This window comes from Aedes aegypti, chromosome 2 (assembly GCF_002204515.2).
Source record: "Aedes aegypti strain LVP_AGWG chromosome 2, AaegL5.0 Primary Assembly, whole genome shotgun sequence".
NCBI classification, from domain to species: Eukaryota; Metazoa; Arthropoda; class Insecta; order Diptera; family Culicidae; genus Aedes; species Aedes aegypti.
The window spans coordinates 442,748,542-442,772,150 of NC_035108.1; the positions used below are offsets into that span (position 1 = coordinate 442,748,542).

General features: G+C 40.3%; 2 protein-coding genes across 2 annotated transcripts in view; one reads left to right on the top strand and one right to left on the bottom strand.

The window, feature by feature from the left end:
• Positions 1-18,398, top strand: part of LOC5572054 (protein Shroom) — an 808,873-nt gene extending 790,475 nt beyond the window's left edge. The window contains exons 9-12 of the mRNA XM_021847884.1: positions 3,327-3,445; positions 3,511-3,642; positions 17,588-17,857; positions 17,917-18,398. Coding sequence (XP_021703576.1) covers positions 3,327-3,445; positions 3,511-3,642; positions 17,588-17,857; positions 17,917-18,180 — 785 coding nt within the window. The 3' untranslated portion in view covers positions 18,181-18,398. The remainder of the gene's footprint in view (positions 1-3,326; positions 3,446-3,510; positions 3,643-17,587; positions 17,858-17,916) is intronic.
• A 964-nt stretch (positions 18,399-19,362) lies between these two features.
• LOC5572067 (gamma-butyrobetaine dioxygenase) overlaps positions 19,363-23,609 on the bottom strand; it is a 36,462-nt gene continuing 32,215 nt past the window's right edge. The window contains exons 2-3 of the mRNA XM_001653784.2: positions 21,074-21,382; positions 19,363-21,015 (exon numbers count right to left, since the gene is read on the bottom strand). Coding sequence (XP_001653834.1) covers positions 20,685-21,015; positions 21,074-21,382 — 640 coding nt within the window. The 3' untranslated portion in view covers positions 19,363-20,684. The remainder of the gene's footprint in view (positions 21,016-21,073; positions 21,383-23,609) is intronic.

Here is a 23,609-nt window from a genome sequence, read left to right on the forward strand (position 1 = left end):
CGAAGTGACACGGAAAACATAATACACCCAAAATTTCAGTTTAAACAAGCGGTGTGAAATAATCTAAAAAAACCGGAAACAATTTTTTTATACTTTAACCAAAGAAAAACGTTTAAAAATTGAGTAAATATGTGTTTCTGGCATAAACTTTAGCGCTTGGTACTGAAATTGAGACAGGGCTTTGGGACCCTATTCACACTAGACAATTCTTCGAACAAAGTTCGGCAGAATTTATGTCTGTTCTGGAATTTTTAAAAAGAGCCTCGAATACATCTTTAGAATTCTAAGAATACCGAGTGTAACCCGTTAAATCTCTTGAAATTCCGCCAAGCATTTTTTTTCTGACACTTCGTCGAAATTTTGGAAATCTGTAAAATTTTCCAGAAATTTCTTGAGTTCATCAGAAACCATACACATTAAATTACTGTAATTTACATTAAAATGCAGTAATATATTACAAAGGTCATTGATGCTTTTAGTTAAAAGTTTCAAAAGCTTTAGATCTTCATCTTGGCATTAACGTCCCCACTGGGACATAGCCGGCTACTCAGCGTAGTGTTCTTATGAGCACTTCCACAGTTATTAACTGAGAGCTTTCTTTGCCTAAGTTGCCATTTTCGCATTCCTATATCGTGTGGCAGGTACGATGATACTTTATGCCCAGGACTCTATTACTCTAGAAGTAACACTTTAGAAATAATAATTCAAAATCCTAAAATGTGCAAGCTTTGCGTAAGGAATTTCGTTAAGACATCGTAAATTTCAATGTATTCTCCAATTCCAAAAAATTATTACCAATCCCCAAAAATAAATAAAGTTATTTCGGTAAAACAGCAACACAACACGAACATTATGTGATGATTTACATTGTGTTCAAAATTTCTAAGGTTGTTTTTGAAATTTATCGTATATAATATGCGGATAATCTAACCGAAAATTTGCCATAGTGCTCGTAAAAAAACCTCGTCGTCTGCAAAAAAAATGACTGAGAATTCACGTCAAATCATTATGTTCAATGGAGATCAACCAACTTCTAAAATTAATAAAGGAAACCCGTGAAGTACATCGGGAGTAATGCTTCAGAAATAAAAAAAAGAATTTAAAAAAAATCGGGAGACGTGGAGGCTGCCAAAATTTCTACATTTGGAAATTCTCCAAGGAACGTTATTTTATTAGGAATCTGTATATGATTCTACCAGAAATCCATCTAAACGAAAGTGCTACAGAAGTTGGAACCACAACAACTGTTCATTGATTTGACACTACGAATAGTTCTTTCCTCTGCTGGAGAACTGTTGAATCATCTTCCGTGGAAGTTCTCTAAGCTTCTCCTATACAACTACTTCTGGATATCCTTTTGATTTTGTTAAATTTCGTCTGAAATATCTTCAGTTCCTTTTTAATTTACCCTGACTCATAATGATGATTTATCAAATGGTGAGCACGTTTCATACTTCTATTTCAAATGAGTTATATATGTAAAAATAGATCTCTTTTGTAACAACGATTTGAATGTTATGCTTATGCATTTATTGAAAAACTTTGGTTAGTTCGCCACTAAAACTGTAGACATATTCCTATTCATGTTTTACATAACAAATTGAATTGGAAAACCTTTACTGTCATTTTCGTAATTATAAAAAAAACTTTGATAGGTTCGATACTAAGAGTGGCAAAGTTTTCCTGAGACACTGATTCCTAAACTATTAAAATATTAAAACTATATTATGTAACTTGTGAATCTTCCCTACCAAAGAAGTCTTTTCCTGTTTTCCTGTTTGTACCCTTTGACAGATACGCATATTTCGACCTCAACTGTGAGGCCGTCTTCAGTGTCGTTTACTAGATTCGACTTGCGACTCGAAGTCGAATCTAGTACACAACATTGAAGACGGCCCTACGGTTGAGGTCGAAATACGCGTATCTGTCTAAAGATACAAACTCTAGAGTAATTAAAATGTATAGTACTAAATTCGCTTTTCATTTATTTGCAAAATCATATTTACATCATATTTTTCAATCCTTGATTGATATGCAATCAGTCCAGTAAAGATCATAAACTAATCAACCTCAAATATCGTTCGATAATAAGCTTATACAATTCACCATATTGCAAATTCAATTGTCGCAAAAACTACCTTATGAGTTACAACACACTTAAGTGGTCAGATTATTCCATCTCTGGGAGGGTTATTTTCCAATTTCTCCCCGTGCTCCATCTCGCCAGATTAGGCAAACCAACAACACCTTTCACTCTTCCTTTTCTCCTAGCATACTCTCCTGCTCTAACCCATAGATACCCATGGAGTATAATTCGCATTCGCCCAATCAATTTACCGATCGCCAAAAAATCAGATACCAACTCGCATAATAATGGCGCAAATGGTGGCTGCGTGCTTCCACATCTTCTAAGCTAAACCAGAGGGGCGTTAGCGTGCAATTCTCCCGACAGTAAAAAGCATCTCTACTTAATTCAATTTGCTCTACTTTTAATAAAAACGAATTAATTTTCACCCAATTTTAATTATCCTCTCTCTCCCGTGTTTCCCACTCTTCTCGAGCTTCCAGGCTGAGAGCACACTAGAGGAGTTTTCCGTATATCTGGTGGCCAAAATTATGTTTGCCATCTTCTTTATGAGTTTTGTAATATAAATTTGATGTATTTGGTTTGATGCATGATAAGAGTTTAATATTCGAGAAATGTGTTAATAGAAAAAGTCTCAAGTAACGATTCAGGCTATATATCTGACTTAAAATCAAAAATTGGACTATATAATCGTAATAAAACCAAAGTTGTTACAAGGGTTTACCAAGGAATGAATCAACAAGGAAAGCTTATTAGAGCATGCAAGTTTTTCGACTTTTGACCTCCTGATAGCCCATAGTAAAACACCCAAGTATAGTGCCGTGGAAGCATCGCTGCAGAATCTTAAGCGACGACCTTAGCCAACTTGATCGCCTCAAAGCCTACTGCTGGCTGCTGCGTGAAGCTCTCCCCGTGTGAACGTGAAAGTTGCACTCACTCGCTTACTTCGATTGATCGGCGATCTATCGATCGATCATTCACAATAACAACCTTCATACCCCATCAACCAGAGACCCGAGATAATTACTGGTCGCTTTTCAGAAAATACTATCAGTTCCGGTGGTGCTCTAAAGCATAAATGCGCCGACAAATATTTAGGTCTTTCCGTACTTTCATCTTCGATGCACGTGCTCCGTTTTTACTTTTTTTTTTCGTTTTTTATTTCTGCATTATAATTTTCGTATGTCCATTTATCGCTAATCGTCCCTCAAATCATTCCCTTTGCTTCACCCTGGTATAGCTCCCAAAACGTTCAAATCGTCCTCCGATTATGTTTCTGACCTGTTCAACATTCAAATAGCGCCCCGACCGATGAAGAAGGATGCCTCGACGGCGATGCCGGAAGTCAGTCCACAGAAAGGTGAGATTTTTACTTCGTTCATTTTATGATATTTTGCTTAATTAATTTTTCCGTGTTCACTTTTAGCCCGCTGGATATTCTGACCACCAGTTCGACCTACTTTCAAGTGTCGGAACCGAAGGCCAAGCTGATGACCCGCTACAGCCGCGAGATGACGCTAATCAATGGCGATTGCTGTGATCTGACCAAGAAGAAGGTGAGTTTTTTGTTCTCAATTGTCGATTTTAACACTAAAAGTATCTATTCGTCAGTAAACTAGCAGTCCACTGAAGCTGAATATAGGATACGTTTTAAATTAACATGAAAAAGCGCCCGCCCGTAAAAAAGATTTGCTTGCATTTTTACAATCCGTTTTTTATGGAATTTGCAAACTATTATTGCGTCAGACGGGGCAAGGTGAGCACCCCAAGAATTGCCTCGATTTAAGCCTACTTAAACATTTTTATTGTGGTGAAATTAGTAATTATCCTTAAATTTGACATCATTATTTCAACTCTAAACTTTTAGCTATTATTTAATAAGACGTCCAACTTCCAATAAGTTTTCGGATTTGATATATTTTTTTCTTCGTTAACTATCTAAGCCCCAGGAAAGACTTTTTATTGTCAATCGACTGGTGCTCCGAAACTAAAGAGTTAATTCAAATGCAGTTTTCATGGGATGGGATGAGTAAGACTTCCTACAAGTGGGGTTTTCTAACCGGAAGTTCAGGTCTGGACATGTTTTTCAACCGGAAATAAGTGTTCGCTAGCCAAGTTTTTTACAACTTCAGCAATGCAACCAATATTTTAAGACTTAAAGTAACAGAGCAATCGAAGAATAAATCATTTGGTTTATGGACCGATGCACGAGTTCACCATTTGACGTTTGAGCGGTGCCGAATTCACTCGTTGCCATGGTAACGTAAATAACACGGCACCGCTCGAAAGTCAGATAGTGAACTCGTGCATCGGTCCATTGTCTTGCATATGGTGATAGCCGGGACCTAGTTCCGGAGGTACTTTCCGGGTAGAAGCTGAGGCCAAAGAACAGATGTTAATTTGACCCGAAGCAACATATACGGCTACTTGAAAGTCTCATCTCGGAAACCCAATGCAAGACATTAACTCTTAATACTGTCAATTTTACCATATGACCAATGCTGGATTTTAGAATCACTTCCGGTATACCAGGAAACAAACATGGATAAAGCGAAAAACAAGGCATGTGACTGCTCAAACTTCATGAAATAACCTCAGCATTATTGTGAGAACATGCTTGTTGTCTGTATGGACACTCCGGCCAGAAGACCAGACAATGGCCTGATTCTGAGGTTTCCGGCCTTCACCCGATGCAAGAACATAAATTAAATGATTTCTGAGCACCAATTGATTAAAAATAAAATGAATTATGGAAAAATTGATATAGTTTTCAACTTTGATAAAAATTCTGATTCAGATTATCCACAGAAGTTTGTTCTACAACTATACAGCCAAAAAATATCACTTTCAGTTGATCAAATCAAATCAAATCAAATATGAAGAAGTAAATTTTTGGATCACTATGTATATACTCTTGACAATATTTACTTTGTGATTTTCATATTTTAGTTGAAATTTTTGACCGTCATATCAGTTCAATGTTTTTCATCAGAACCTCAAATTATTTACTCAAAAACTTCGGTAAGAACGTCACAAACAATGCGTGCTCATCTTGCTCCGCCTAATGGGTTCGAACAATTCTCCAAGAGTTCACATGATTTCCCAAGATTTTTCAAGGAGCTCGCAAGTGTTCCAAGAGGGGTAAAGAGGGATACTCAAGGAGCTTCTAGAGGTTCACATTACAAATCAAAGTGTTTCCAACATGACACTAGTTTACATGTTTTAACTTCAAGTAGGTAGACCAGCTTCGGGCCAGATATGAGTAAAGTGTTCTAACTCTTCGTTAGTCGCAAAAAATGAAGTCCCGGGTCGAATGTGGCCTTGTCTTATATGCTTACAGAGGTTTCCTAGTGATTTTCAAGTGCTTCTCAGAGCCTCCAGCTCAGAGGATTACCAAAGACGAAATAAAACCTCCAATTTTGCCACCCTTACTAATCAACACCCTTCCTAAACCATGATGATCAATTCATCTTCAACCGGGGCTGGCATTAAATTGGAGGCAATAATGTAACTGAGAATCATCGACAGAAATTTTTAGTGTAATTATTACTATATAGCCTCCAGAATACTGCCATATCAAAAAGAATGGATTTATTTCCAGTTGGATCGAGCTAGAGTATATTATGCTGTTATGGTCTAGTAAAGATAGACAGAACGCTCATTTGTTTGCTTTACCTGTTTTAGGCTTCAAATTGTTTGAACTAAAGCTCTTTTCAACACTCAAAACTAACACAAAAATGCCCGTTCGTAAAAAAGCCCTGCTTTCTTTTTTAGAAACTTGGGGAAAACTTTTTGGGGGTTTTCAACCTTGACATGGATTTCTTGGGTCAGGTCTCCAGGAGTCTTACCCAAAATTCTGGTCAATAACATCCACTCAGAGCTATGTCAAAAAGTTTATAGAAAAAAAGATCGAAGAACAAAAACTTCGGAAGGACAAAGGGTCAAACATGATTTTCTTGGTTATAAAATCTCCCATATTCTATTCTATTATATTATGTTCTAAACGCTTGCACAGCCAATGTTGAAAAGCATTCTGGAAATTCTGTAATTTCTTCCAGAATTTTCTTGTCAGCATTAATATTTGCAGCAAATCGGTAATATGATGCACATATTAAAATGGCCAGGACCACTGTGCAGACTTTGTATTGAAGACAGTTTAGAAATAGGCGGCGATCAGATTGTTCACTCATGAATAATATGATAGACGAAAATTTCAAAACTGTTCGAAGGAAGAAACGGGGACAACCGTACCAAACGATTCATTTCAGGGGATAGATAAAATCGGTGGGAGTGATTTTGCTAAGAGTGTTAGAGGGCACTCTATCGTAGTGAACTTTCCTATTCCTGGGATGGGACATAGATATTTCTGCCTCATGCCTTGCTCTAGAGCCTTTGCTTAAGCGCCATTACTCGCTCTCTGTAATGAAAAGAAAACATTCTCAAAGTAAAAAAAAATGTAGGTATGGAAAACACAGGAACAAGAATAGGTTTTCATACATAGTCAAAAATCAAAATTTAGGCTTTTCAAGTAGCAAATGTGATGCTGTCTCGAAGAAACTGCCGCTATAAAATACTAATCCACGGTTAAATCCATACACAAATTTGTCACGAAGCTAGAATTAACTTGTTCACTGCAAGCATTAAAAAAATCAAATGGAATTCTCTCACCAAATTTATGTTTAACGTCTTCTTTCTCCAATCGTAAGTCCAGGCACTTCTCGTTGATTAAAATAGGGCACCTGCTTGAAGTCTTGTTAATCAGGATCATCTGCTTCCAAATCAAGTGATTTTTTCGGGTCGGCTTTTCCCACTTCATCAAATTTCTCTAGCTCTTCAATTTACGAACAAGCTTCAACCAGCTGAAAAAGTTAAATCTTTCTTCAAATATCATATTTTCACTTCACTTTCACTGATGAAACCTTGCACAAAAATCATGTATTTTCGAAAATTGTAGGAACTTGAAATATGCATGATAAGCCAGAACTCTACCGTAACTAAATTCAACATTTAGTTCGCAAAAAAATGACCACCACATTTTTTGAACGTCCGTCCACGCGCACAGATTGCTGGGATCTCTTGATTGTAAATTCTCCCATATTTAATAAAAAATGGCCTTTTTGGTTAAAGCGAAGTACACCCGATTCTGTTTTTGCACGGGGCATGCGTTTTCAATTCAAAATTTCAAAAACCGTGCAAAAAAGTAACATCATTTCTCGACGTTTCATGCAAAAATAAGGTTTTGTTGGAAAAAAAATGTATGGAAACTATTTTTGCACGGCCGTGTAAAAAAAAAATCCGTGCAAAAACAGAATCGGGTGTATGCACTTCAACAGAAAAGTAATCGCCTATCTCGATGCGTGAGAAATTTCTTGCAAGAAATGCTCAAGAAAAGCATTTTTCTTTGATCGCAGTACGCAGTTGAAAAAAAATGACAATTCAAATGGAGCTCACTGTAGAAAATTTCTTGTCCATTTCTTGGGCAGAAATTTTTACTCTTCTTGAGCGGAACAGCATACTTAGCTTAAGAATCAAATTTGCTCATCATCTGGTAGTTCTTGATTATGGATGAATTGGTGGGCGTTAAGTCAGAGGGGACCAAGTACAAAACTTGGGAAAATTGGATTATGGTAGTTCTATGATGTATTGTATGGCATGTCCTAGAACCCGTTCATTGGACCAGTATATTTTGGTCAGTACTCAAGATTTTCACTTGGTCCACTCTGACTGAACGCATATTTGAATATTTCTGGTCTTCAGTGCCCTGACCCTGCAAAACCTTAATTTTTTAGCAATCGTAATGCCACTGATTTCGGGATTGACGATATGGATTAGTGATGAATTTACGATACTGGTGTCGAAGGGTCTTGATAATCTGTTTATCTTAGAGATATGCACCCAGTTTGACCGTGCAAGCATTAAATGATTGATATTTTGTTGTAAATTGTTCAGTCAGAGTGAACCAACTTACTGAACGGTGGCCTTTCGTTCAGTCAGAGTGGAAAAAGTACACATATTCCATCAAAAAATCGTTCTATCTGAGGTTTGGATTACGAATTTTCATGATCATCACTTCACATTGTATTGTTTGAAGGTAACACAAGAATGTGTAGAAATATTGAACCAAAATTTTACCGAGGTAAAAAAAATACAACCCGTTAGACTTTAAGTCCATTTTTGTTAAAATATAAAAAGGGTCACTTGGTCTATTCTGACTTAACGCCGACCAATTGTGAATGAATTCAACAGAGAAAATCAGACAAAAAGTTTCCATTGCATGGTTGGGTATGAACCTATGCACGAGTTCACTATTTGACGTTTTAGCGGTGCCGTGTTATTTATGTGACCATGGAAACCAGTGAATTTGGCACCGCTCAAACGTCAAATTAGTGAACTCGTGCATCGGTCCATAGGTAGCGTTATAGTCGAAGAATTCTTTCGTAAGTGACTTGAAAATTCTCCAATCAAAAGGGAAAAGCCTGCAATAAATTGAAAGCCTCTCTTCTTATCGGGAATTTTGAAATCACTAACGAAAGAAATTCATCACTGTAATCGATGTCAGTTCTATGCAAATATGTAATTATAACACAAATTTTCTCGATAAGCACTATGAAACTTCAAGCAAAGATCACAAGTCACGATATTAAGGGACTAAATAACATCAGACAGCAACTCTGTCCTGTTTCGAATTGTCCATAAAACCTGTTAATCTGATAAAACCTTTACACTGTTTTCAGAAAACTGAGCTTCTCGGGTGCTGAGCAACATTCTGAAAGCTCAGAGAAGACCTAATAAGTTGTAGATACTATTCCAATTCTCAATTGCAGATAGATCTGCTAAGTGGTACTGCTGAAATCTGCTTCCATATTGCCAAATAGTCAATGTCTTCTTTGGAACAAAAAACACGGACGAACGAAATGAAATTTAGGAACATTACATATTGCTAGATTACACTAGATTGTTTCTTGATATTTTTTACGGTGAAATCGAGATTTAAAACGGGAATTGTCAAATTTAGGGTCTAATGAATTACAGAAGCTGAGCAGATTTTGAGTTTTAGGCAATGCCATACAAAGGTCGTGCATACAAAGGTAGGTCAAGCATTGAGTGAAAAGGCTTATAATATTTTTGGAGGTTTCATACAAAAAGCGTAACAAAAAGCGTAGAAAGCATGGGGTCCCAATTGGGTTGGTTAGCGATCAAAAAGTTTCAGTTTTTCGTAATTCGTTCGAAAGAGCACATTCTTTTAAGTATTACACTATTTAATTGCACTTCAATATCTTAATTTTGACATTATAAATAATTGATGAAGATTTAAATCTGTAGACTCAATGACATTTCAATTCACATAATGACAGCTCATCACTTAGTAGAATTTTCCGAGGGGTGATTCAAAAGTGATTTCCATACTAACTTTAAACGTGTTTGAATTATAGTTCCAGGACATGGAAAATTTAGAAATTTTGGGTTCTGGCTCAATATTTAGCGTAGAATCAGGAAATGTATAAAACTGGATACCCTTAAACAAGCCAATTTAGCTTATTGACATAATGTGTGTGGAGGATGGACCGGGTCAGAGAATATTCCTAAATCTCTGCCTTTTTATATCTGCCGGAACAGCGGCAACCCTTATATAATAGACCTATAGGAGTATATTCTTCTTCAACAACACTATCGTTGCTTCTTTTATTTAAATCATTGCCAGTCTGTAAATGAAGTTCTACTATCTTAAATGATCAATATCGATAATCGTTCAATTCTTTAGCTTATCTCAGTCCCAGTTTATCTGAACACGGCGGCATTGGTTTTTGATATTATCCACCTTTCTCTAATATTTTTCGACCGCCTAACACGCGGAAGCTTTGTCGATAAATATTAAACTCTGGTATTCTTTGAACTACCGCAAAACCTGAACAGCGAACCACATTTTTCGAATGGCTGAAGTGAAAATGAACAACCCCGGGACAGTTGATAATTACATCTAATCACGTTTACGAACAAGTTTTCCCAAACACTATATCGCTCGATCACTTCAATTCGTCATATACCTGCACCGAGAAGATCATGAAGCCACACGAGAAGCATAACTGCCAATTACTAATAGTTCACCAGTTCTCTTTCTTTGCTCTCTGAAGCTTCATTAGCCATCGTTGGCAATGTCATTGGTTCAACCCGCAGTCAGCTAATCCACCTGCTGCGACTGATGGATAGCACGCTATAAGCGCGCTGATGGTGATGAAGATGAAGCTTTCGATCGCGATGGTTCCTGAATGGATTCTCACACTCCATTCACTTGTATGAGAGATGTTGTTGAACCACCCATCATCTTGAGCACATTGTCAACAGCGCGCACAGGAGAAATTTGAGTCAATCGTGGTCGAAACTATTGAAAACATTTAAAAAAGGCCTATTTTCGAAAACGTTGCTGTTGAGCCCTTTTTAGCCCGCCCACGCAAACAAACACCACTATCATGAAGCGTTGTGTTAGCTCTTCCTGATAGTGATATTGGTGAGTGAGATCGAGTTGAATTGGGCTCAAGAGCGTCCTGCAAAGCCATTGCTCACCAATGTCGGTGCGCCCTTTTCTATTGTTTGTCCAGATTTTTTCAAATCTGGTATTATGGCCATTAATTTGTTCTAGTTACTCCTATGTGTAGCAACGAGAAAAATCACTCCCATCGTCGATCGCAAAATATTGACCCAAAGCTCGATTAGCAGCTTAATGAAAGTCTCGTTGAGCATCGGCAACCCAATGTTTACCTTTCCATACTCGAACGCGTTGTGAGTGGCTCCTTAGATCAACAACAGAGCATCTCTCATAGGTAGATCGCCAAGTGCATCGATCGCCTCCTACATATTTAACACCCCAACCATTGTTTAATCACCCTCTGATGTCATAAACTTTGATTGCTCTGCGCGTTAGTCCCTTGGTACGTGGCCTTCGACGATGTACTTACTGATTTTTTGGGATATTGTCCGTGGCAATTACCACCCCTGCCGCGGAAACGTTAGATCTCCACTTCTTCGAGCCCGCAGTACAGATCAAACGCGATCGCGACCAGTCGCACACTAACCGCCGTCGTCAACGAACACGTGTTCAATTACAGTCTCGCGCGCGATCTTTTGTAAACGCATCTTCCCGAAATTGGCCGGACAAAAAAAGAGAAACACGCCGCTGATAGGTCAATTAACGCGTGCCAGCGCATCTTCGTTGAGATAATGGCCAAGATCGGCCACGATCTGCACTCCCATCGGCGACACGATCTTCCGAAGTCACCGTCCTCGTCGCCGTCATCGGCTTCGCCAATATGCAGTGCACGGGATAAGTTGGTACGAAGAATAAGAGTTTTTTCTTCGCTTAGCAGCCGAGGTTGATCGAGTGTGGGGCGGCGGGTGGTGATTGTTTGGGTTTGGGTCATTTTGGCCTAATTCGGCATATCCGAATCCAATTTGTAACAATCGTTTGGCGGGCGCGCGCGCATTCGGGTGGCGCTCTTCTTTGGAATAAAATGTGTGTCGGAAAATGTTTTGTGAATTGTTTGTGTTTGGTCGAGAGGTTGGCGTGGCGCGGTTCGTCCACTCGTAATGAAGATCGTTGAAGGAGAATTTATTGCATAATGATTCGATACGGTTCTATAGTATACTGGAGTCAATCATTTTTATGTCAAGGGAATGTGTCTTTTTGTACGGCTAGGGGATTTAACTTGTGTGTTGTGATTAAATTGCAATGAACTTGTTGTGATTTTGAAATGATCTGAAGAATGAGCATGGAAAAGATGACCAAGGTGTCAGAAAGTTGAAACCACAGGAACTTTCCCGACGATTGGGTGCCATCGCCACATTTCGTCATCTTACCAGATGCAAAAAAGAAGAGGAAAATGATCTGATATACTCTGTGCAATAATGTGACTAAAATTCAAATTCAGTAGGTACTATACCACTTATAACACTTGAATTTTAATCTTTTGACAGAAACGCTTATTTCGACCTGTAAGGCCGTCTTCAGGGTCGCGTACAGTAGAGTGTAGTACATGACACTGAATACGGTCTTATAGTTAAGATTGGAAAACCTGTATGTGCCATAGGATACAAACTCTAGGCGGATTAAAATGTAGAGTACTAAATTTGGTTTTCACTAGGTGTTTCACTAAACTGCTTGAAGTTTTGAACCATATCTTATTAAGATTACCTATAATATTATATTATAATATGTTTACTAAGCCTACAGATGAAAGGTGGAGGAAATTAGAGCATCAGGTTCTTCGCCCTCTTGGTCAATTTTTGACATTTCTTCTGAAGACACGCATACTGTACTGTTGACATGGATGACGTTGTATGACATTTTACTAAAAACAGTAAAAACATCGATTTTAACCATTTTTTTTTAGAAAAAAAATTGTTATCAAATTTTTAAAGCTTAAGCAAAATTTTCGCGCCGTGATAGGGGAAAAGCACCAATTTTCGACCCAGCTCTAATTTTCGACCCATCCATACAATTTTGGCCTACTTTGTATGGAAATCCGAAAATTGGCACAGAATTCTTGTAGGTCGAAATTTAGTTGGTTGGTTGGTTTGACTTTATTAACGAGATTTTTAGCCCTGGGCTAGTTCATCTCGGGACCAACGGCTTTACTTCCCTTCCGAAGGAAGTCGTCACTATAACTTTTTACGGCATAAGTGACTATGTCGGGGATGGGATTCGATCCCAGGTCCTCGGCGTGAGAGGCGAGTGTTCTAACCACTACACCAGGTCCGTCCGAAATTTAGTGCTTTTCCCCTATTTATCAAAATTTCAAACATCTTTCCAATCTCAGATTAAAAGATGAGATCAAAATTTGTTCGATTCGAGATACAATTTTGAAATTCTTGCCTGTCCGGGTATACTGTGTTGAACCTTATTTAATCTTAGTCTGAAAAGAATAGGAGCGAGAAAATCAGATCAGTATCTATTGAAATACACCAAAAAGCAAAGAGAACCGAATACACAGGACCCATGACGTGGTTCTGCAAAAGATTATAACATAAAATTTATATCTTACACAGATAAAAATCTGATTCCCAAATCATGATTTACAAGTCATGAAATTCGGCACGGTAAATGGCTGGGCATGGCGTACCATTGGTACCTCGCGTACCTACAGGAATAAAATAGACCCCATTGTGTGGTCCTTAGCCTCTTGCCCAGCAACTCCTATCCCTACCTTCTCGTGGTACTGGCCGGGGTACGAGTAACCTTGGGGAAGATCGGGTAACCAACCCCGGTGGGAACTTTGGTCGTATGCTGACAGGGAAGGGGGGTTTTGCTTCTGCAATCCTTGAGCGTCTGTACTCCATGTTAGGAGCGGCTCACAACAGCGTCTGTTCCCCATGTCAGGGGCGGCTGATCATCGTCCGAGTGTCAGAGAAGGACTCTAAGCTAAACTGCGCACTATGGCCCTCCGAACATTTAGGGGAAATGGTCCTCCGGAAATCTAGGGGGTTGGTGTCAGGCCCTGCAAGCCAGCCGTAAAAAAATGGACGACGACGAAAGTGGACTTGCGATTGGAAACTCGGTACGTGGAACTGCAAATCTCTCAACTTCATCGGAAGCACACGCATACTCTCCGATGTACTGAAGACTCGCGGTTTCGACATCGTAGCGCTGCAGGAGGTGTGCTGGACAGGTTCGATGGTGCGAACGTTTAGAGGTAATCATACCATCTACCAGAGCTGCGGCAACACACGTGAGCTGGGAACAGCTTTTATAGTGATGGGTGATATGCAGAGGCGCGTGATCGGGTGGTGGCCGATCAACGAAAGAATGTGCAAGTTGAGGCTCAAAGGCCGGTTCTTCAACTTCAGCATCATAAACGTGCATAGCCCTCACTCCGGAAGCACTGATGATGATAAAGACGCTTTTTACGCGCAGCTTGAACGCGAGTACGATAGTTGCCCAAGCCACGACGTCAAAATCATCATAGGAGATCTAAATGCTCAGGTTGGCCAGGAGGAGGAGCTCAGACCGACGATTGGAAAGCTTAGCGCCCACCGGCTGACGAACGAGAACGGCCTACGACTGATAGATTTTGCCGCCTCCAAGAACATGGCCATTCGCAGCACCTACTTCCAGCACAGCCTCCCGTATCGATACACCTGGAGATCACCACTGCAGACGGAATCACAAATCGACCACGTTTTGATCGATGGACGGCACTTCTCCGATATTACCGACGTCAGAACCTATCGTGGCGCTAACATTGACTCCGACCACTACCTGGTGATGGTGAAACTGCGCCAAAAACTATCCGTCATTAACAATGTACGGTATCGACGCCCGCCTCGGTATAACCTAGCGCGACTGGCTCAACCGAACGTCGCTGCCGCATACGCGCAGCATCTCGAGGAAGCGTTGCCGGAAGAGGGCGAGCTTGACGAAGCCCCTCTTGAAGACTGCTGGAGCAACATAAAAGCAGCCATCAACAACGCAGCCGAGAGCATCGTCGGGTACGTGGAAAGGAGGACATGTGACGATTGGTTCGACGAAGAATGCAGGCAGGTTTTGGAGGAGAAGGATGCAGCGCGGGATGCAATGCTGCAGCAAGGAACGCGACAAAACGTGGAGCGATATAAAAGAAAACGGAAGCAGCAAACCCGCCTATTCCGGGACAAAAAGCGCCGCCTGGAAGAAGCGGAATGTGTAGAAATGGAACAGCTGCATCGTTCTCAAGAAACGCGAAAGTTCTACGAGAAGCTAAACGCATCTCGAAAAGGCTTCGTGCCGCGAGCCGAAATGTGTAGGGATAAGAACGGAAGCATCTTGACGGACGGACGTGAGGTGATTGAAAGATGGAAGCAGCACTACGATGAACACCTGAATGGCACGGAGAACAGAGGCGACGAGGGTCACGACAGCGGAGGAAGTGACTACGTCAGCACGGCGGATGAAGGAAACCAACCTGCCCCCACATTGAGGGAAGTTAAGGATGCCATCAGCCAGCTCAAGAATAATAAGGCCGCTGGTAAAGATGGTATTGGAGCTGAACTCATCAAAATGGGCCCGGAGAGGTTGGCCGCCTGTCTGCACCGGCTGATTGTCAGAATCTGGGAAACCGAACAGCTGCCGGAGGAGTGGAAACAAGGGGTAATATGCCCCATCTACAAGAAGGGCGACAAACTGGAATGTGAAAACTATCGTGCGATCACTATCCTGAATGCCGCCTACAAAGTGCTATCCCAGATTATTTTCCGTCGTCTATCACCAATAACAAATGAGTTTGTGGGAAGTTATCAAGCTGGTTTCATCAACGGCCGCTCGACCAAATCTTCACTGTACGGCAAATCCTCCAGAAATGCCGTGAATACCAAGTCACAACGCATCACCTGTTCATCGATTTCAAAGCGGCTTATGATAGCATCGACCGCGAAGAGCTATGGAAAATCATGGACGAGTACAGCTTTCCCGGGAAGCTCACAAGACTAATAAGAGCAACGATGGACGGTGTGCATAATAGCGTGAAGATTTCGGGCGAACATTCCAGTTCGTTCGAATCCCGCCGGGGACTTCGACAGGGTGATGGACTTTCGTGCCTGCTGTTCAACAACGCGCTAGAAGGTGTCATGCGGAGAGCCGGGTTCAATAACCGAGGTACGATTTTCACAAGATCTAGCCAATTTGTTTGCTTCGCGGATGATATGGATATTGTCGGCAGAACATTTGGAACGGTGGCAGACCTCTACACCCGCCTGAAACGTGAAGCAACAAAAGTCGGTCTGGTGGTGAATGCGTCAAAAACAAAGTACATGCTAATAGGCGGAACCGAGCGCGACAGAGCCCGCCTGGGAAGCAGTGTTGCGATAGACGGGGATACTTTGAGGTGGTTGATGAGTTCGTCTACCTCGGATCCTTGTTAACGGCTGAAAACAACGTTAGTCGTGAAATACGGAGACGCATCATCAGTGGAAGTCGCGCCTACTATGGGCTCCAGCAGAAGCTGCGGTCGAGAAAGATTCACCCCCGTACCAAATGTACCATGTACAAAACGCTTATAAGACCGGTGGTCCTCTATGGACATGAAGCATGGACCATGCTGGAAGAGGACCTGCAAGCACTTGGAGTGTTCGAACGAAGGGTGCTTAGGACGATCTTTGGCGGAGTGCAGGAGAAACGGTGTGTGGCGGCGGAGAATGAACCACGAGCTCGCTAGGCTCTACGGCGAACCCAGTATCCAGAAGGTTGCGAAAGCCGGAAGGGTGCGCTGGGCGGGGCATGTTGCAAGACTACCGGACAACAATCCTGCAAAGATTGTGTTCGTGTCGAATCCGGTTGGCACAAGAAGGCGGGGAGCACAGCGAGCGAGGTGGCTTGATCAGGTGCAACAAGATCTGGAGAACGTGGGCCAAAATCGAGGTTGGAGAGACACAGCCATGGACCGAGTAAATTGGCGTAACATCGTTAACGAGGTTTCATCAAATTAATTGATGTAACACCAACAAAATAATAATTTAAATTATTTTACGGATTCCTGTGAAATCTCAACAGCTGAACAGTTCGGTGAAATAAATTAACGGAGTACGGTAATTTTTGCAGTATTCGGTAAAAAATCACCGGAATAAATTAACGGAGTACGGTAATTTTTTACAGTATTCGGTAAAAAATCACACGAAATTACGGTGTATTATTTCACCGAACTGATCAGCTGTTGAGATTACGGTGAAATTCACCGTAATGAGCTTAGTGTGTAGGTAGAGATATCGAGATGTAGAGCGATTCTACCCCATTACCCCGAATGCCATTTCCCCGAATCCCATCACCCCGAATTCCATTACCCCGAATGCACCATTACCCCGAATTCCATCACCCCGAATGCTATTTCCCCGAATTCACAATTATCTTCACATGATGATATTAATGACATTTTCCAATGATTTTGAAATTCGGGGTAATGTCATTCGGGGTGATGGGTCGTTCGGGGTTTTTGAATTCGGGGTAATGGCGTTCGGGTTAATGGCATTCGGGGTAATGGGATTCGGGGTAATGGGGTAGAATCATGTAGAGCATCTAGATGTGGACAGTCGACTGTAGTAACAAAATTAATATCATCAATGACTATCTTTACATCTTGTAAAGGATATTTCTATGTCATAGAGATGATCGTTAGTTGATGTTGATCTTAGACTCAATCGCTTACTTGTTCCCACTGAAAACAAACATCATCTGCTTTCCGATATATGGCCAACATCACGTTCTGATCGATTACCGCCGCTGTGGTTTTTGAAACATCAAACATAATTAAGTGTTGGCGATTAGATCTAGTTATGGGCCCAATAAATGTTTAGATAACATTCAGATTTATCGCCTAATCCGATTATTTGGTTGATTGAAAGTTTTTGATTGGCTATTGGGATGAAATAATACATGATACTTATAAAAATCAAAAAGGGGATGTACAATTCTACAATTTAAACCAAAAGAGATCCAAGTATGAACCATTCTAAATATCTCCCATTTCCATTCTACCATTCCAGGAGGAGCTCGTCCAACGTCTTGGCAAAAAGTTACTAGTCCTGTCGAACGAGCAAACGAGCATCGCCGAGGAGAGCAACGCCAACGACATGCTCGGCAACGACGTCGCTCTGAAGGTGGCCCAAAAGGTTCGGCCCAGCGATGCGTCCAAGTTCCGTTCCTACGTCGACGACGTCGGCTACATCACCATGCTGCTGTTGTCCCTCTCGGGACGGCTGGCACGAACCGACAACGCCCTGCACTGCATCGTTGACGATTCCCACCCGGATAAGGTTTGTACTCCTTGTCGTCAAAACTTGATCACGATCACTAAGTATCCTCTCGATTACAGAAAATCCTCGAAGCCAAGCGGGATCGACTGCTGGAACAGTTGGACGAAGCCAAACAGCTCAAGGACGACATCGACCGGCGGGGGGCGATCATCTCCAAGATCCTGGAGAAGTCCCTCACGATCGAGGAGTACGCCGACTACGACTACTTCATCAACATGAAAGCCAAGCTGATCGTGGACTCGCGGGAGATCGCCGACAAGATCAAGCTGGGCGAGGAGCAGTTGGCCGCCCTCAAGGACACCCTGGTGCAGAGCGAATGTTGACCGTTCGGGCTTCGGGTTCCGTGATCCGTGTTTTGTTTTGTGTATAGATAGGATATACAAGTGATGTTACTCATGAAGTCGTTCGTTTCACCTAGGCACTCTAGTATTAGACCAGTGTAGAATGTGTAATTTGAGTTTTTTTTATTAAGGAAAACCGAGTTAACTCTTTCGAGAGGTAAAATAATATTCGACCGGCTGTTGAGTAGAGTTAGGATTAAGGCGGAGAGGGGTCTACCCCGTTTGGCATAATGCCATTTGGCATAATGCCGTTTGGCATACAGTCGTTTGGCATAAAGTCGTTTGGCATAATAGTCGTTTGGCATAACAGTCGTTTGGCATAACAGTCGTTTGGCATAATAGTCATTTGGCATAATGGTCGTTTGGCATAATTTGAAAAAGGAAGATACTGCAGTGGTACAGTAATATGCCGTAACATAAGATGCGTCATCAAATTCCATGTTCCTTTTTTTTTTTCAAATGACATGGAATAACTTAGGCGTTGGATATATTTTTGTTAAGGTGAAGATGAATCGAAGCCAAACTTCCAATTTTCAAGAGCACGGATCTAGAGAACCGAACACCCATTTGATATGAGAACTTAATGAATTGGTCACCACCAGCTAGTGATCAATCGATTAAGTTTTCAGCCTGAACGGATGTTCGGTTCTTCAAATCCGTGCTCTTGAAAATTTGAGGTTTGGCTTCGATTCATCTTCACCTTAAAAATGCGCCATAATATCCCGGGCTTAATGACCCCGAAAGTCATGTATGATGAAATTCCAAAAGAGCTTTATTGGATATTGGTTTCCTTGAAAAATGATGATTAGAAGTATGTCCTATCACTAACTGATAACGGAATGTACGATCGTGAGCAGTTTATACACACCCCTTTGCTTAATGGAAGGAATTTGATCAAATTCAATGTTTTTCACAATTATGCCAAACGGCTATTATGCCAAATGGCGATTATGCCAAACGACCGTTATGCCAAATGGCATTATGCCAAACAGCTATTATGCCAAACGACTGTATGCCAAACGGCATTATGCCAAACGGCATTATGCCAAACGGGGTAGACCCGGCGGAGAGTCGTTGCAGTTAGAGCGACTCTCCGAAAGAAACTCCTGTACATTTTCTGTAAATTATGACAATTATTTTATTTTGTACCTATAACTTAGCTCGTTTTTTTGTCGAAGTAAGTGTCTTTCGTGAACCGTTTGGAAATAAAAATCAAAGATCACCACAATCAATCGTTTAGGCCAAAAAGAATCTAGCAGGTGCGGAATTATCTGTAGTTTATAGTGAGCAGCAACTCGAAAGGTTCGTTTCAGTGGCGATCCTGCAGACTGCTCTAAGAAACGTTACAAATTTGCAATTAACTTTTGTTTAACAACACATTTAACCCCGTTTTTCAAAGAACTAGTAATAACTGTATGATAAGGCGGAAAGTTCTTGCATTTCAATGTATGATGTTGAAATTCAAAGAGTTTTTTAGTGCACCACATTTATCAGTTTGTTTCTCGTGTACGTTTTTAGTGCATTCCGTTTCTATTTTGCACCGCTTTCCTTTGATTTTCTCCCACTTCCGACTTTTCATTATTTCTTTCTTTATAAGTTTTGGTTTTGTTTTTGTGTGCAGTGCCTTATGTTTTATTAATCCTCCCTAATTCGTGTATTTAAAACATATTTCACCAGAAACCAAATGTTGGAAATTTGGTTGAAGGGTGTGTAGAATAGTTTTTGTGATTTGTTATCTCATATAACCAATTCTGTCCTTTCAAAACTCCAACCATTTTCAATAATTACTATCCCGATAACTTCACATGTATGTTTAGAAATCAATTCAAATCGTAAATCAATCCGTCGATTAGTCCTATTTTAACAAATAATTGTTAGTACAGACAAACCTAGGTGCTTAAACGATTTACTTAAAATAATCCAATTTAAAATGCTAGCGAACGCATCGAACATACTTTATTCGCGCTAGGTGGGAAAGGTGGGAAACTTTTCTTTCCTCCGTCTCGCTCGCATGGCAAACTGCAATAATCGATTATACCCGCAATCCTCCTTCTAGAGTTACACTGTTGATTGACTTTTAGTTTCCTCATCGTTTAGCGCTTAGACAACTGTGTATAGTTTTTGAACAGTAGGAATTTTTTCAAATTTTCGCGTTCAGGCCCAACAGAGACAGAGAGAGAGAGAGAGAAACGTTGGGCTTTCAAAAAAGTATTGTGATTTTACGGTGAATTTTATTACAGTGTATCATTTCCGTTTTAGACTTAATTAGGATCTACTTTAAAGTTAAATCTCGTAACCAGAACTGTTTAATATGTAGAATGTTCTGTCCCCTTCCGGTCTGCTATGTGTGCAAATAATCAATTTACGAAGCAACTAGATTCTTCCACGGTTATTACCTAACATAAGTGTACGACGTTCTCAGTGTCGAAAGTAAAGGAATAAAAATTCGCTTGAAAATTTAAATCCTACATGTGCTCAGTTCAATCTCACATATCCTTCTTCCTCGCAGCGTCAAGCCCTTTCAAGACCCGCAGCTTCGAGTAGATCTCGTCCCAATCAAGGTACGCCCCCACGATGTGGCGGGTATTGACCTCCGTGTCGGTATACCCCGTACGTCCATGGACCATCCGAACGTTACTGAATGTCAGGATATCCCCAGGCATCGTCTTGAACTCCACAGCCTCCTGATGAATCAACTTGACAAATCGGGCCATTGCGCGGTACCAAGGCTGAACCCGATCCAGCGGCACGTTGAAGAAGCTATCCCGCTGCGGAACGCTGTGATTGATTCGCTCGAGATTCCCGTCTCGACCAACGCTGAAATGATCATCTCCAATCAATTATCTTTTACTTCAACAACAATCCCCATACTTACCAAATGACCGGCGCCCTATAAATGCTATGGAATTGTCCGCCTTCGTCCTCGCCGATGTCCGTCCAATTGACCAACGTTTCACTCAACAACCGGAAGTCCTTCGGGTACTCTCGACGCATCAGATCAGCCACGTAGAAAGCATCCGCAAGTAGATTTTGACCTCCCTGAGAACGGGATTGAACAAGACAGTGCAGCAGGTTGCAGCCCGGTTTGTAGTCGTAGTAGGGCAGATCGGTGTGCATCTGAAGCGGAGTGGACAGGTACGCAACGTTGCTGGTGCCCTCCTTGGCTTTGACGATGAATTCTTCGCTGGAATGGAAAGCAGACAGGCCATTATTGCTATACTCGCTTCAAATAATCTTATGAGTTTTATTGCTGTTAGCGTTTGACGTGCAAATCTAGTCTAACTGAGCTTGAAATGCGGTAACACAAAGTTACCAAAGGATACTTAGCAACCATAATGCATATCACCGCCAACCTACCAAAGAAAATCAAATTTTGACTTCGCCTTCCTTGTTGAAAATCTTATCGCAATTGGTGTTCCCGCATTTGATATTTGCATTTCAAACGCACACAGCAATACTTATAGCTTGCATAGACGTTCAACCCGAAACTCTTAGTATAATTGTTTTGGATTCTTAAGGTAATTCAACACGAATACAGGCAGAGCCGTAGCGTGGTCTCATGGCGCCCTTGGCGAACAACCATTTGAGCGCCCCTTATTCAAAGCAAAGTTTATAATGTTTTCCTTTATCTCTTTTTTAACGGATTCTCTGTCGAAGGCATGTTCATCTCAGCAAAACATTGTACAAGCTAGTGTTAAAAATTTCAGAAAAACAAAAAAATTTGAATGTCTATGGAGGCTTAATGATAAAGCTTAAGCATTAACTAAGAATTAGATATTCTAGAGAACCAGATAACCGTTTAAGCTAGTGATGACCAATCGATCAAGTTTCGAAACGCTAAAGTTTTGAAGTATACCTTTAAAACATCTTAACCTTTAATAAATAGCTAATAAAATTACCGTTTATATGGTCAGAGGTGAATTCGTAACAACTATTGTATTTTTATCATCGTTAAAATCTTGGTAAAACTCTTTTTCTTAAATAAATTATTGTAGACATTGCCAAACCATTTATTTTGCATAAGTATAATACATATGGTCAATATTCCAATTTAAATGTTCAATAAATCTCTTAATGTAGTTTATTATTGACATTGTGTTAACATGAAAAAAAAAACAACCAGAAAATTGTCAATGAGTTTCAACTTCTTGAAGAATGAACAATAAATAAATTAATTCTAAATTAATTTTCAAGATTTTGATTTTTATGAAAGTTGTTCAAAGAATTTGTGTAAAAAATAGTTGATGTTTTATATTTTATGAAATATCACAAAATTATCATCTAAATATTTTATTAAAAAATGAAGCATGAAATTGAAGTTTTGAAGCTAATCAGTTAAACCTTTTTAAAATATTAGAGAATTTTGCTCTGATTCCTAGAAAATTCTTATTAAAATATTTTTATAAATTCGAGCTGTTATCAGTCAGTTTGAAGCATTTGTTTGGAGGAATGATTATTGTTACGAATAATAACCAACTTTAGGTTCTTTCAATGGTAAACAATTCTCTGCGAATTTTATTTACGATTCATTTATAATTGTGCTTAGTATTTCATCTAAATTTTGAATAAGACTCTATGAGAATTTTGTACAAGTTCCATGAGAACACCGTATAGCAATACTAAAGCATCATGTTTAAATTTATTATTTTTTATCAGGGTTATGGATTATTTGACATGACTGTCAATGTGAATTGCGTCTTGAGGATTGTATGAAATTCAAGGCAAGATTTCTGTGACGTCCGCTGTATTAGCTTCGATTTGCCCGTATTCTACACACTATTTTTTGACACAGGCACAATGCGTAAACTGATTTACAAATAATTGTCATGAAGAACTATTTAAAAAAAAGACAATTTACACCGTCTTCAGCACATAGGCTGCACAGACTGAACGAACACTAACATTAGGCAACGGACAACACGAAACACCCAGTAGCCCAGCGATCAATTTTTCGTTTGACGAAAAGTTTTCTCCGACTGGAGCGGTAATCGAACCCACACCCCGTGGCACAATACGCCTAGACGACTGACGCCGCTAACCGCAAGGCCACGAAGCCCACAAAAATCTTTAATAAATTTGAAATGATTTATCTGAAAATTCTTTTCAATTAAAGCATCCTTCAACATCTTGTAGGATGCTTACAATATATTTTGTTATAATCGATTGTTATAATTCGAAATTTCTTTCAGAACTTAAAATGTTCATGTTTTCAAACATTGAATTTGAAGATGCCCTTATTTTATATGTGTTTCTAAAACATTGACCAAAGCGCCACGTATTTTGGCGCCCCCCTGATCGCTTGCGCCCTTGGCGGATGCCAACCTGGCCAACCGCACGCTACGGCACTGAATACAGGATAACTGCAGGATGAAATAGCAAAAAGTATATTCCGTAACAGAAAATTGATTTAA